General features: G+C 37.8%; 1 protein-coding gene across 2 annotated transcripts; it reads right to left on the bottom strand.

Annotated features, from left to right (window-relative positions):
* Positions 1-2,895: 2,895 nt before the first annotated feature.
* On the bottom strand, positions 2,896-9,982 carry LOC108997553 (U-box domain-containing protein 5-like). 2 transcript variants are annotated; one of them, XM_018973886.2, is made up of 6 exons: positions 9,050-9,982; positions 8,254-8,333; positions 6,830-7,015; positions 6,023-6,130; positions 4,318-5,483; positions 2,896-3,891 (listed from the first exon to the last, which is right to left on the bottom strand). In XM_018973886.2, the coding sequence occupies exons 2-6, from the start codon at positions 8,308-8,310 to the stop codon at positions 3,135-3,137; spliced, it is 2,274 nt and encodes a 757-aa protein (XP_018829431.1). In that variant the 5' UTR covers positions 8,311-8,333; positions 9,050-9,982; the 3' UTR covers positions 2,896-3,134. The 2 variants fall into 2 exon arrangements, with proteins under 2 accessions (XP_018829431.1, XP_018829432.1); XM_018973887.2 differs by lacking the exons at positions 8,254-8,333; positions 9,050-9,982 and having other exon boundaries at positions 6,023-6,120; positions 6,830-6,928.
* Positions 9,983-14,497: the final 4,515 nt, after the last annotated feature.

The following is a 14,497-nucleotide window of genomic DNA, read 5'->3' as shown; positions in this document are numbered from 1 at the left end:
TCAAAAGTAAGGCACTTCGTTTTGAGGAGTTGAAGGAGGCCCAAGAGCACTTTTTGGGCTATGTTGCCTCATGGGCAGAAGCCGGGGAAGCCTGCTGAGACTTGGAGAAGTGTATCGGCGAGCTTCAGTTTGAGAAGGAAGCGCTTGCAATGAAGAACGTTGCACTCCACAGGAACAAGGAAAAAGCAGAGGACTTGTATGTGGAGCTGGGCGAGTCCCACTAGCGACTCAAGAAGGAGTTGAGGTCCTATGAGGAACGAGCGAGGGAACTATTTCTCGTTCCTGGTACATTTGGCCTTTCGGGCTTTTGCTTGGTTGGTCTTTGGCTGAGCTTTGGATGACTTTAGATAAGAAAGTTGGTTTCTTGCCCCTCAGCTACTCCGTCATGTGGTCGTTGCACTTCTTACCCTTTAATTCTTGCACTTAACATTCCCTCGCCACCACATGTTTGTCGTGTATCACCCCTAAGCCTGCCTTCGTTAGAAACTTCATCTTTAAATGATATGTCAAGTTCACCACCTTTAAGCTATTTAGCGTTGGCCGCCCGATTATGGCATTGTAGTAGGAATGAGCCTTGACCATAAGGAAGTCCGCCATGGTTGTTGCTGTGAGTCTTCCCGTCCTGACTGTCAACAGTAGGGTTGTGGAACCTAGCGGATGTACTGCCTCACCGGAGAATCCACTCAACGATGTGGGGGATGGCTGCAGTAGATCTTGGTTGATCCCCATTTTGATGAAGGCCTCCCAGAATAGGATTTTCGGCCAAGCTGCTATTGTCTATTAATATCCTCCTAGTAGTAAAATTGGCCACTAGCATCATTACTACCAGAACGTCATCATGTAGGTAGATCACCCCTTTGCAGTCAACATCATCAAAGGAAACAACTGAGGTCTTTTGGGTTTAGGCTTACTTGAGCGGCCTCCCGACGCTGAAGATTCCTCATATCTAGCCTTTTTGGCTTATGTTGGCTATTGGATGCAGATGTGCCGCTACTGGTGAGTCCCTCGGCTATGGTATGGATCTCTCCTAATGGCAAGTTATTATAGTTCCATCGCAGAGGACTTTGCTCATTTCTTCTCCTTCTCGAGCTCTTCGACGATCTTCCCATCCTGGTTCTTGTCTTTCTCCCATTACTCGTCGGGGAAGTGATAAGCAGCGGGCGCCCTAATGTCCGAGCATCTCTTCTCAGACCTCTTCTCGGATCTCTTTCATCTTCTTCCTTAGGTGATGACAATCTTCGGTTCGGTGGTCCTCCACATTGTGAAAGGTGCAGTACCTACAAGCTATCTACCATGGTCGTAGCCTTCCTGCAAGCGCCCCTTGTCCCACGTTTGCATGTTCATGTTTAAGTGCACTTTCTGTGGGGCAATGCCGCCGTAGCTCCTTCTCTCGTGTTGCCCCTTCCTTGCTTTAGGTTCCTTCTCGTGGGTTTTCATGTTGGCACCCCGCTTGGGTTCGCTCAGGGCAATCAAGACTTTGAGGGTATCTTCAGTGTTGACAAAGTCGTCAGCCGGTCCATGAAATGCCACAAGGTGGTCAGGGTTCTTTGTGCTATTCCTGCCATGAAGGGGTTTTGGGGCCAGATGTCGCCCAAGAGCATCGCCAGTGTGATCTTCTCTTCTTGCTCATCCGTTGTCATGAGCTCTTTATTGAATCGGCATAGATACGCCTTTGGACTCTCATCCTCCTACAATTTGATAATGAAATAGGTGGTTGGTCTCCTACTCTTCTTGCTGGCCATGAACTATGTTAAGAATTTCCGACCTAGCTCCTCAAAGATGCTGATGATACCCAGCTGCAAGGCTCCGAATCATGCCTAGGCGGAGCCTTTCAGTGTCAGAGGGAACGTTCAATTTTTTGGGAAAATCGTGCAACGTCATGTGGGTCTTGAATGTTTCCAGATGTTCGATGGGGTCCTTGGACTTGTCGTACATCTCAACTTGGGGAGCCCTGAACTTAGGCGGAAGTGGGACGATCATCACTTAAGCACTGTAAGAAAGGTTCGTGTTGCTGAGCAGTTGGTCAACAAAGGATGATCCCTCTATTCTCTTCACCATTTCCTTGTATTTTCCCATAAGGCTGCGTAGCTCGTTGCTCAGCCTCTTCCATTCCTCATCTTTGGGTGGTACCCCGCTAGCATTTTGTGACTCCCCCTCTAGCCATTCAATTCGACTGGGTTGGGCGCCTTCTCTAAACTTAGCATTTCACTGTTTTAGTGTCTCGTTCTCCCGTTAGAGGGCCTCCATATCTAAGGTCATTTACTTCATGCGTTCTTCCATTTATGCAAATCTTCCCTCCATGTCTGTCGATGTAACTTTCTGCTCAAGGGTTACTCGGGAACGCGTCGTGGCTGCCATACGAAAGGCACGCTGATGCTATTGGACCAAAACAACTATCAAATCCATAGATGACACCAACTATTAAGGCGTGTTTTGTAGCCACCAATTTTGAACACCGTCAAGTGACTACAAAAGAATAAAAAGAGAGTGGTTGAGTGTGTCCATGACACCTTCAATACCAGAGTCAGAAAATAATCTTCAAGGAAGAAAATATAAATGTTTTGTTTACGAGCCGCATGCTTATAGAACTCCATGCTTATAGTGCATGCTTCATAAATGCTTGGGGTTCCTAAGGTTAATTCGGCTTTTATGTGTATTTTATGAATTAGTTCGCACGTCATGATGACCCCAGTATAGAACGCGTCGTGGCTGCCATAAAAAAATATATTTTATTCAACTTTCAATTTTTATCTCAACTCATCTGATCTGATCTGATCTGCAAAAACAAGCGAGGTCACTATCTAACAATTGAACTAAAACAAACATGAAATTTATTAAATTACAACATAGAACAGCACAAAAATGTACATGTTTGTCAAGTTAATATCCTAAAAATGGCAGCAAAAACATCATGAATCAATACTAGAAGCATTCAGTAATAGATCCCAAAAATCCATCCACCCCACCTACCATACAATATACATGGCTAATTCATTCCTCCATTCCATATAAACAGAATTACAGTTTAGGAGAAAAAGAGAATCACACCAAGAAAATTCTATTTCATTTAACACAGCATATTGCTACAATATTTCAAGTCACCACTGGGTTAAAATAAGCTGAAGGCACCAGTTTCATTTCTTCTTTCTTGTGTGAAGAGAAGTGGGCTTGAACATTCCGAAAAACCGAGATGTCTTTGATGGTTTCCTTTCTTCAGAGAGATTTGGAGACTCACTCGGGAAATCAATATCAGATCTGATGCATGCTTGATCATCAACATACTCGACATCTCTTAAGCACCGGAGCAATTCCAATGCACTTGCCCTGCCCATGTCATTTCCGTTGACAGATATATCAACAAGATCTGGTATGACACCCTCACGGGCCTCATCCATGACCAACTGACAATACTGAACACGTTGAGAGCACAATGAAAGGAGAACAGCTACTGCATTTTCTTGATACTCGCGACTGTCAGACCCAAGTAGTTTAGCAACAGAGGCAATGCATCCATTAGTTTCAGCAACAGATACCCTAGCCTCATCAGTATTGCATAAATTCCTCAATAGAAGTACACAACTTCCTCCAATACTGCTATCTAACAAAGGAACCAACTTTGGGATGCATTCCAATGATACAATGAGGGAACAAATGTCAATATTTGAGGAAAAATTGCACAAAATTTTGATAGCCCGTTCCTGGAAATCTCTGTTACAGGAGTCGAGCATCTTTAGGATAGAAGTTAAAGCACCAGATGCTTCGATTTTATCTCTACAGTACTGGTGGCCAGACAACACTTCCAATATGGTTAGACTTTCTTCTGTTGCTTCTGAACCAAGAACAGTGGCCAAGACACTAAATGCTTCTTCACGTAAGTACGAGATCCCACTTCTGAATGAAGCAACACAAAGTAGCGTTATACATGAGCTCATGCATAAAGGAAACATGATAGTTAAAAGTCAGAGAAATCAAGGAAAGACATGCACAAGAAACAATTATATATTTTGAACTGTCAATTGTTATGAAATTCCATTTTATGAAAAAAAAAAACATCAGTGCAGGCAATAAGATGGAGTTCTAAACCAACACAAGGTCTTGGATTAAATCATGCTGTATCAGCAGGCTAAACCTTTAATACCAACTGTTCCCAACATAATCAAAATCTCATAATTCTCAATTCATAAGGGCACCGAATGGGATATTGAACTTGCCATACCCGTTGAATACATGTTAACACAGTAAGGATAACCTTGACCTAACAGATATCAGTTGCCTTGGAACACAATCCATTGCATGTTCATCAACAGAGTAACTGACCTGCTTCTGCTCACATATGCCAGCAGCAATTGAGATCCAGCTTTTTGAGCTCTCAAGTCATGCCGGCCATTTGCATCCTTCAAAAATCTAACAAGCGGTTCAACAAAATTGTCAGATGACATAAATTGACAAGCTTCTTCGCTGTTATTCAGATGCTCTTTGATATCTTCAATGGCTTCACATTGGGATTCCCATTCAAGTTCAGCTAGTCTCGATAGAGATTCCAAATCTGTCTCATGTATACGTGCATAAGATTGACATTTGTGCTCATCTTTTTTCTGTACAGGATTCGAGTTTAAACCATCTGCCGTCTTAGTGTTTGATGAATCCGAATTGTAACTGGTATCTAAAGATCCAAGTGACATGTTGCTGAGATCCATCGGAAGACGTAGATCATGCATAGAACTTCCAAAGCTAGCAATGGAAGCAGAAGAAGCTTCCCAAGAGTGAAGGAATTCTGGTAGCATAGTTGGATCAGGAATGGTGACTCCATGCCTCATGCTCCACTTTGATATTAGATCCTTCATGGCCATGTTGGGAGTCAATGAGAGTTGGGCCAGTCTCATTTTAGTCTTTGGACATATATCATTTCCCTCATCAAACCACTTCTGTATGTAAATCCTCTCAAACGTTTGTCCAGAAGCAATGACAACAGGATCATACATCAATCTTGACGATATAGAACACTTAAATTCCTCAGGAGGTGTAGCTCTGCTTGAGAAGTCAATTTGGTCCTTGTGATGCCGTGATCCTATGAGCGAATCCACTTCAACAGACTGGCTAAATCCAGAATTATGTCTGCATTTCTGAAATGCAAATGCTCCTTCATGCTGAACATGGCCATTCATCGATTGCTCTTGCAGGATTAAGTTCTCATACTTCTTCAATAGATACAAAAGACATTTTAAGATCTTCTTTTTAATTGGGTCACTATCACTGACTTTATCATGCAGCTTCTTGATAGATCGTTTCTCTATCAAGATAGCCTTTGGGGATGTAATATGAAGTGTTGAAGCTGCCAATTGTAGAGCTTTTACTTCATATTCCACTGAGTCTGTTGCAGAAGCATCCTTATGGAGCAATCCTCGCACAGCCTTGCCGGCCTCTTCTTCAGATGATTCCAGGGTAAATGTCGCATGCCTAAGATCATCCATGATGTGAGAGATCTGTAAATGAGATTTCATCATTAGCTGCACCTAGCAAATTAGGTTATTACCCACAAAGCTTCTAGACCCAGAAGTTGCTCTGCCAGACTTTTTTTTTTTTTGGGGGTTTTGTATATGTGAAGAGCAGGGAGTGGGGCGAATAACTAGAAACTAGACTGAAAGCAGGAAAATCAGGAAATGGGACCACATTTTCTTTAAACAGGTTCCCAATTTGGTTATATGCATCAGAATCCAGAGAATTGCTTTATGGCATCAGTTACACTTTCAAAATACAGTGAAGTGGTTGGCTTAATCTACAACCATATTACTAGCACACTCCATAGCTAAGGGAACAAGAATACCGTAAATTTTGAAACAAAATATAACTAAGGAACTGCTCGGATATAATAACGATTTCTTCTCATATCAATACAAATGCATCCACTAACCATCTTTTTTTCTCCTCTTTTTTTTTTTTTTTGGCTGGGGGGATTGAAAATGAAAAAAAAAAAAGAAGAAGAAGAAGAAGAGAGAGCTCAAAAGGGCATGTAATGACGAACCTCTTCACCTAACTCAAGTGGAAGCATAGTTCGAAGTTGACCTAAACATTTCACCAACAAGTCCCTTGATCTTTTACATCTTGCGGCTATTTTATCCCCTGTAAATGCCTGAGTCAATTGCAAGCCTTATCAGCTATGAATTGACATTTAACTATAAAAAAATTTTGGAACAACTACACAGTTTATAAATGAAGAAAACTATTTGTTAATCCATCAGCTTTGACAGAGCTACTAGATGTAACAACAGAAGAGCAAGTAGTCTAACACATTCATATGCACACACTTTGTTAAATTTTTTTTAAGAAAAAAATATATAGGAGCAAGCTTATTAAAATGCTCATCAACAACAAGAGCATTCCAGAACATGTTTTACTCCAGTAAAATTCCAAGTGGAAATGATAGACCATAATCCGTCATACAAACATAATTTCCACCATGGATTGTAGTTGTAGGGCTTAAATCAAACCACTAATGACACGATCAATCAGCATATGTAATTTACCCCAAAATATAAAATAGCATGTGCAGGTTATGTTCTTTAACAGCAATATTTTTTTTTAAAATTCTCCTTCTCTTCTCGAGTTTACCAGCATAGAAAAAATTCTTTTATTTGTTTATTTGTACATATTTATATACTTTTGCAATGCACAGACAAATTAGAAATTACTATCCTCAAGGTCAAATGGCATGATTCTGTTTCTGTCAAGTTCCTTTTGGCTTGTTTATGGTCATTCTCACTTTGGTGAAATGCAGCAGAAAGTGTTCACATTACTCTACTTTGTTTATCGTATCGAAGAAATCACAAACCAGATAAAGTTTACTAGACTCGCTACAGTACTGAAGAAGTTGCTTGGCTTTCTCAATTGCATCGTTTAATGAGCATAGTTCCTGTATTCCTGATGAGCATCGAGGGCGAGCCTCTTCTATTGCTGGAAATATTCTTGATATTCTAGTAACCAAGTTCTGAAGTTTGGTGCACATTACACAATGCACCTGCAATCATGAATAAAAGCATAATGAGATACTTCGATGTGATATAACAGAAAACTTGAGTAGAAGTACAGAGACTATTCAAAGACTTAAATGAGGTCAGACTTAAAACTTCATTTCATAAGAATCACAAGGAAGCCACAGTGCTTGTCATTCTTGAGAAATAATACCCTCCGCCATCTGGAAAAAAAGTATACGCACTCTCAATTTGATTAGATCAATACCTTAGGATAAACAGTATTTTGTGAGTTTACTATCTTGATCAAATTATATTAAAAGCACACAATATTCTTGTTTCAAAAGAATTAAAGACTAGGTGTCCTTGTACATATAATCTTGCCCATGTGTTAAAGGTATCAGATTTTACCCAGTGTTTTGAATTTCATATTGTACCGGCCGGTACGGCCAGTATTTAGTGTACCGGTACAAGAAATGTATGTGTTTCGTACCAGGTCAAATACTGGCCGGTTTTTTGTGTATAGGCCAAAATTATTGTTTTTTTGTAATTAATGTAAAAATTCTAAATTTTTCATAATTTTCACTCCAATTCTCACATCTGAAAACTATTTTCTTAACTTTTTTTAATCCATTTTTCTCGAGAACTTAAAATCAAGTCCCTACTTCCCTTTTCGTGGATGACTAATTATTTTTTTAAATAGTTGGATTGAGAACTTAGAAGTATTATTGAGTTTTATAAATATGTGTTTTAACTTTTTAAAGGTTGCATCGATGTTATTTTGAAATATAAGTTATACATATATAATTAATTTATTATATATAGACTATCCCGAAACAGTACCGGTACCGAAATATTTCATTTCAGTGCCTTAACCGAAACGGCCACCGAAACGGTATTCAAAACATTGATTTTACCAACAAACAAAAACTAAGGTTTATACCAAAACCAAGAAACAAAAGTGATTATATCAATTACTGCTGATATATCTAAAACTCACGAATGCATGGGTCATGCCATTATGACCCATATACACTGCAAATACGAAAGTACTCCAATTCAAATCAGAGCATTCCACCTAAAGAGGAATAAATCTTTGGCTTATATCTAGTATTTGTTCACTGGATGTATCTTGTTAAAAAATGGAATGACCGGATCATGAGATTTCTACTCATTTTTTTTACTGTAATCGATTGCGTTCATCCATTTTTTCACAAGTTATATGCAGCAAAAAATCAATGGTTGTAAGCCAAATCTGAGGGAAAAAAGACCATGGTAATGGTACCTTGAAGGAACAAGGAGCAGATTGTTTGTCCTCTACCTCAGCAACATCAGACCCCATTAGGAAGGGGGATTATGTTAGATCTGCAGGTTCAGTAACAATTGAAAGCATCAGTCATGCTGTGTTCTCAAAAGAATCTATTCATAGCGTCTAACAGAATGTATCAAATGAAGATGCTATATGCATAACATTCCACAAGCAAGGTGACATCTGACTAATAGAATAATATCCAAAATAAAAAACACCAGAACTTCACGCTCTGAACATAATTACTAAGTTTGCAAATGCAAAATAAAGCATTTCCATATGCAGCACCATATATGCCATGGTATACCAAAGTTCTTCATTAAACTCACAAACACAATACGATTGTCGACAAATGGCAAAATGATGCCAGAAAACTAGCAAAAGCATTAACTTCCCCATCCAATTTTTCTTTTTTTAGAGTTCATTTCCAGTGATCATATACAAGTTTCACCAGAAAGATAAATTCATATTACAGAATTTGGGGTTGATATGCACAAGGATTTCATATAGATGTAATCCTGCTCAGCCCATCTTTCTTTCTACATCGACACTCTCTTTATTATTTTCCTACTATATATACCGAGTAGCTCTCTTCAAATTTTGACTCCATGGTCATCGTTACTTCATCATCCACGGGTGGGAACCCTAGATTAATTGGCTTGAAGGATGAAGTTGTAGGCCATGAAAAAATTAGGCTCTCCTCAGAAGAAAAAATAATTTGAAACCAGAAAGTTGAGTTGGAGCTTAAGGAACAACAGGAACGAAGCCTTACCCGGTGGAGAGGAAACCAGAACGATGATCAGAAAGCTGTGTTCCCTGTTTACTAAGAAGCAACTAGACTTCGTGGCCTTTTTTTTCAGCTAAACATAGACCTTGAAGCACAAGAAACACTTCTACAATCAAAACGAGCGCAACCCAATTCTTAAACCGCAGCTTCCCCCCACAAATTCCCCCTTCAGAAAAGAAAAAATTAACTCTGCAAGTTACGTTCAAACCACCAGAGGCTCTTAACCATTGAAAAATCACCACAACCTAGCTCTTAAACCGCAGCAGTTTCTTCAAATTCACCCGTATTCCGAGCAGACTTTTAACTTTTCAGAGTACCTTCAGCACAGCTCTCCCATGCATGAGAACGAATATCTCTGTCAGTGAACAGTACAGAGAGCACACGATCTTCTTACTCGTGAGAACTCCACAATCCTCAAGACTGGCGTTCCTTCATTGATAAGAACCCAGAGAAAAGAAAACAAAACTATACCACACAAATCAAAACAGCATCGGATTGCCAGAAAAATTTCAGAAGGTAAAATAAAAGCCAATCACTGCAAAGTGAGCTAATACTTCAGATTTTGCTGGACACCAAAACGTTTTTTTTTTTTTCTGCCCAACAAAAAGGGTAATAGAGTGAGAGAGAATTGAATGGGAAAATGTATGTAATTCGTTGGAACTTGGACCGAAGGAGGGACGCAACGCGTCAAAGAGCTGAATTTGGTGTGAAATTCACCGTCGCTACAGCATCAGCCATCAGGTCCTTGACGACGGCAGAAAAAGAGAGACAGAGACATAGACAGAGACAGTCGGAGTCAGTTGACGGAAGAAAGGCCACACCTGCTTCTCCAAGCCAACCAATAAACAGTTACCGGAAGCTCCACGACAGGACTGTCATAGCTGTAGCCTTTTTCTGGCTTTTCCCCTCTCTCATATAAGGAAAGCTGTAACTGTGCGGCGGTCCCAATAGTAAATCAAAGCGTGGCTTTAGTGGACCGTCATACTGTATTCTACAGTCCCTTGTGACCCCAGGGCATTTTGGACATCTCAATACAAGGGCTCCACCGCTCTACGGAAGGTTATGGGAAAGTTATAAAGTGGCAAAGAGCACTATCATTATCCATAGTCTTCTGTCATGTCACCTTCCCTTGCATAGGTTGATATCAATTAAAATATTAGGTGATTTAAATTAATAAAATATTTAAGATATTTTTTTAACAATAAATTTTTTTTTTAAATAAGAGAAAATAAGATGAATATTAAAAATTGAATAAAATATTATTAAAATTTGTATTAAAGGCGTAAAGAGACGACGGATTTCGTATTCAAGTTTTCTATTTAAAATTTTATTAATTTATTAAGAGATAAATACATTTTATACTTTTAAATTATTAAACATTCTACATTTTACCGATATATTTTACTACCCAACCATCACAAACTCCATTAAGATATAATTATCAAGGTCGTATCATGTCATCTATTTTTCATTTATCTTAATGGTTATAATTAAATTAGAGTGCAAAATGTCAATTGTTTTAATAATTTGAAGATGCAATGTGTAGGTTTTGATTATTTAGGATGTAAAGCATAAATTCCTAATAGTTTGGTGAGAAGGCTGTGATGTCCCTCTAATTATTCTCAATTTTTATTTTTATTTTTTTATTTTTTACTTATTTTCAATATGCACAACAAATATATTGCACAATTAGGTGTTTAACAATCAACACACAAACTTCTAAGGGTGGATACTAAATTAGAATATAATTAAGAATTTTTATTATTTATAAATTATCGTATAAATACACTATTTATTATGAAATTCGTTATAATTATGAATATTTTAATAAGAGTTTTGCTATACATCAGTTACTATTTATCTATATATTATTTATAAGATGTAGAATGTGAAATAATAAATAGTAACGTATGAGTTCTTCTGACAAACATACTTATACATAGAATTTCTTTTTTCTTTCTATTTTCACAAAAAAGGTGTATAAATCTGAAAGTTTTGTATTTGGGAAAGAAGATAAGGCGTTTGGTAGGTGAAAGGGACTTTCTTTTGGAGGGTAGAGTCCTTAATCCTTGTGGGGACTCTTTCAAAGTTACTCATTTATTATTATTATTATTTTTTTCCGTCTGTGACTCTGTTGGCAGTATTCTTCTTTAATTTCTTCATGCGAAAACTTAAAAAATAGAACACCGGAATAAAGGGTAAAGAATCTGATATGACAGAAGCAGGTAAGGCCGAAACATCTAAAGCCCACTTTGGCCCCCAGCGGAAAAATGAATAGTATTTATACAATATAAAATATGAGATATTTTAATTATTTTTTATTTTTATTATAATATAAATATTTGAATTATATATTTTTAATATTAGATGAATATTATCTATTTTACTCCAAAGTTTGAAGAATCTTTATTTTAATGGGAGGCAAAGATCATGTCCATGATTATCAATATATTTTTACAATATAGAGATTACATAGTATATACTCTCATTTTGAAATTGTTAATTTTAATTAATATAACATATTATAATTAAATGAAAATACTATTTATTTATATTTTGAGATTATCTCACAATTAAATGTGGTGCATTTAATTTTTCGTGTGGTGCGTATTCGGAAAAGGAAATCACTTAAAATATACCTAGAACATGAGAAGCATTAATTGAGGGGGTCAGAAGAAAACACTCGTGTTCTTGCTGCCAATTTGTAAGGTAAGAAGTTAAAAGAGATGGGATTCAATGCACTATTTGGACCAGCATTGAATGTAGATGGAAACACTTGAGTGGTTGCATTCATTTTATTATTGTGGTCAACTTGCAATTTTATCAAAGAGTATTGATATTCACGTAATATATTTTATAATAAAAAATTTTATTTATCAGTTATTATTTATTTTTATATTTTATATTTATAATTTTTTTTAGAATTATGTTATATATAAGCCTTGCACATCATTTAAAAAATATATAATTTTATTTTTTTGTCATCATATTTTATATTTCATGAAACACGAAAATAAAATAATAAATTTATATATTTTTAAGTAGTGTACAGAAATGTGAGGTTTATGTATAGAATTTTTCTTTTTTTTTTTTATAAGGTTTGAGATAGTGAATAGCAGCTAATGAGAAGAATTATTCATTTCATAACACATATTTTAAAGCGAGTGTATTTTTATAAAATATTTTATTAAATTATGATTTATTTTAAAATATAATTATATAATGTGTTATGAAAAATAATGTGTGTTTATTAAATTTTTTTTTTTTTTGTTTGACAAAATAAAATGAGTGAGATCGAAGTGGGTTGGTTGGATTGATGGATGGATGAAAGTTGGGAGCTTTTCTTGACGCCGCCAATGGGTACACATTGACCTAGTTTGACGGCACCGGACTCATGTCTTTCAACCAATTATAGTGGTACCCACCATCACTAATTGATGGCAAACACGTTTTTTTAAACTTTTTATATGAATTTAATGACTTCAATTGATACAAAGATAGGCATGATTTAGGTGAGTTTTAAAGTACTTATCATTGTCCCTATAAACTAGAGCTAGAGACGCATCATTCTTCTCGAACATAAGGAGAGCTTCTCATAAGATGTTTAGATTCGAAAATGACTTGAGATGACTTGAAATGAGTTGAGATGGATTGTGAATAGTAATGAGATGAGTTGTGAATAGTAGTGAGATTTATGAGTTAAAGTTGCTGAATAGTAATGAATAGTAGTGAGATGAGTTGAGATGAGCTGAGATGACTTGCGAATCCAAACAAGCCTCCAAAGTTTTTTTCCACTCCAACCCTCTCCTCTCCTCTCTCTCTCTCTCTCTCTTATTTGATTATATATTGACTAATTTCTAATTAATTTGTGATGGTTTGGCTCTAAAAATTTAGGAATATGTTGTAACACCAGGGCCAAGCCTAAGCCCGTGAAATATTAATTTATTGATATTAATATTTATAGGAAGCTCATTTGAGATTTAATGAGTAATTTTAAATAAGAGATGGATCTAAAATTTGTTATGAAGGAATATGAATTTTTTTATTTATTGGGCTTGATAATTTGGTTAAATCCAGATAATTTTTTTTATGGACCAAGTGGAATCTATTTATTTGATAGTTGCCTCAAAAAAATTATGGAACGAGTTGGGCTATTTTAGAATTTGAGTCGAGGCCCATTAGTGTTTATTATATACTCGACCCATGAAAAAAAAAATATGAACAAGTCAAAGAAATTATTTGGACTGCTTTAACGGGCCAAACCCATTTATTAAGTTCATACACCATCAAAATGTAGACCCAAATCTTTCGAAATTGACCCAAAGCCCACAAGCTAAGCCCAAAAGCACAGCCTTAGACACGTGCATAACTCCATGCACACTAATCTCTCCTTTCTCTTCATTAGGGTCTCCAATAGCATGTATATATAGATAACCATTCACTTGGATCACTCTTCACGTACAACGGTTTCTCCCACATGAAGACCCACGATCTCACGACTTTGCACACACAGTCTTCCTTCAGTCCCCTATAGCATGAAACAACATATCACTCCAAGCAGACCCACGCCACTGCACCATGAGACAACCAACTACTCTAAGACACTTATAGGAAAGTGCACCGCGGAAGGCCCATGTCCAACCGAGAACCACATAGAGTAGCCCAGCCACACGTGCACCATGAGCCAATTGCTGCCGACGTGTAACCCGGTAGAGAGACCAAGAATTCAACTGAGCACTATTTCCCCGCCAGCCACGAAACCAAACCCCACAAAACACCAGTCACATTATTCCTCGCTGGAAGAACACGGCCTCATGCTCCTCCATGCTAAACCAAGCCAAATCCACCATGAATAGAACGAAAACGCCCTTGTTTGAAGCACCCAAAAATAGAGCACTTTTGGAAACCATCGTGCACTGGTAAGCACAGAAACTGCCAACTAGACATTCATGTGACTCCAGTTCCTCTGCCACAGCACCGCCGTTACCTTTAGCCCACTGCAGCAAGACTAGCATCCCATCCAGTCGTGACCCCTAGTCACCTAGAGCCACGATGTGACAGCCACAACAGCCACTCAGTCGCTACACCCATTGTGAGACACTACTCCCCGTCTATAATGTAGTCCATGCACCACCAGGATAATGCCTCCTCTCTGTCTCTCGGTGAGCTCTCTCTCTCTTCCTCACGCCACTCTCTCTCTCTCTCTCTCATCACTTTCTTTCCCCTCTATCAATGACATGCTGTTTTGTTGACCACCTTCAACTGCCACCCAAACATTGCTCCGTCGCACACCTCTTCCTCTCTCGATATGGGACTTTCCACTCTATGGCACCGGTTGATCTGGAGTTTGTAGTTTCAAAAGTTTTATTTTTAGATTGCAGCCCTTCCCAAAGAGCCCTTACTAAGGGTGTAACCGGTCCGGTCCGGTTTTGT

This window comes from Juglans regia, chromosome 12 (genome assembly GCF_001411555.2).
Source record: "Juglans regia cultivar Chandler chromosome 12, Walnut 2.0, whole genome shotgun sequence".
In the NCBI taxonomy this organism is placed as follows: domain Eukaryota; kingdom Viridiplantae; phylum Streptophyta; class Magnoliopsida; order Fagales; family Juglandaceae; genus Juglans; species Juglans regia.
Note: the sequence above shows the minus strand (reverse complement) of the source record. Positions and strands in the feature narration are given on the sequence as shown.

Coding starts and splice junctions, on each gene's coding strand:
- LOC108997553 (XM_018973886.2), bottom strand. CDS start 8,310: ATGGGGTCTGATGTTGCTGAGGTAGAGGACAAACAATCTGCTCCTTGT. Junction 5,484..6,022: donor CACTTGAGTTAGGTGAAGAG/GTTCGTCATTAC, acceptor TCTCATTTACAG/ATCTCTCACATCATGGATGA. Junction 3,892..4,317: donor GCATATGTGAGCAGAAGCAG/GTCAGTTACTCT, acceptor TGCTTCATTCAG/AAGTGGGATCTCGTACTTAC.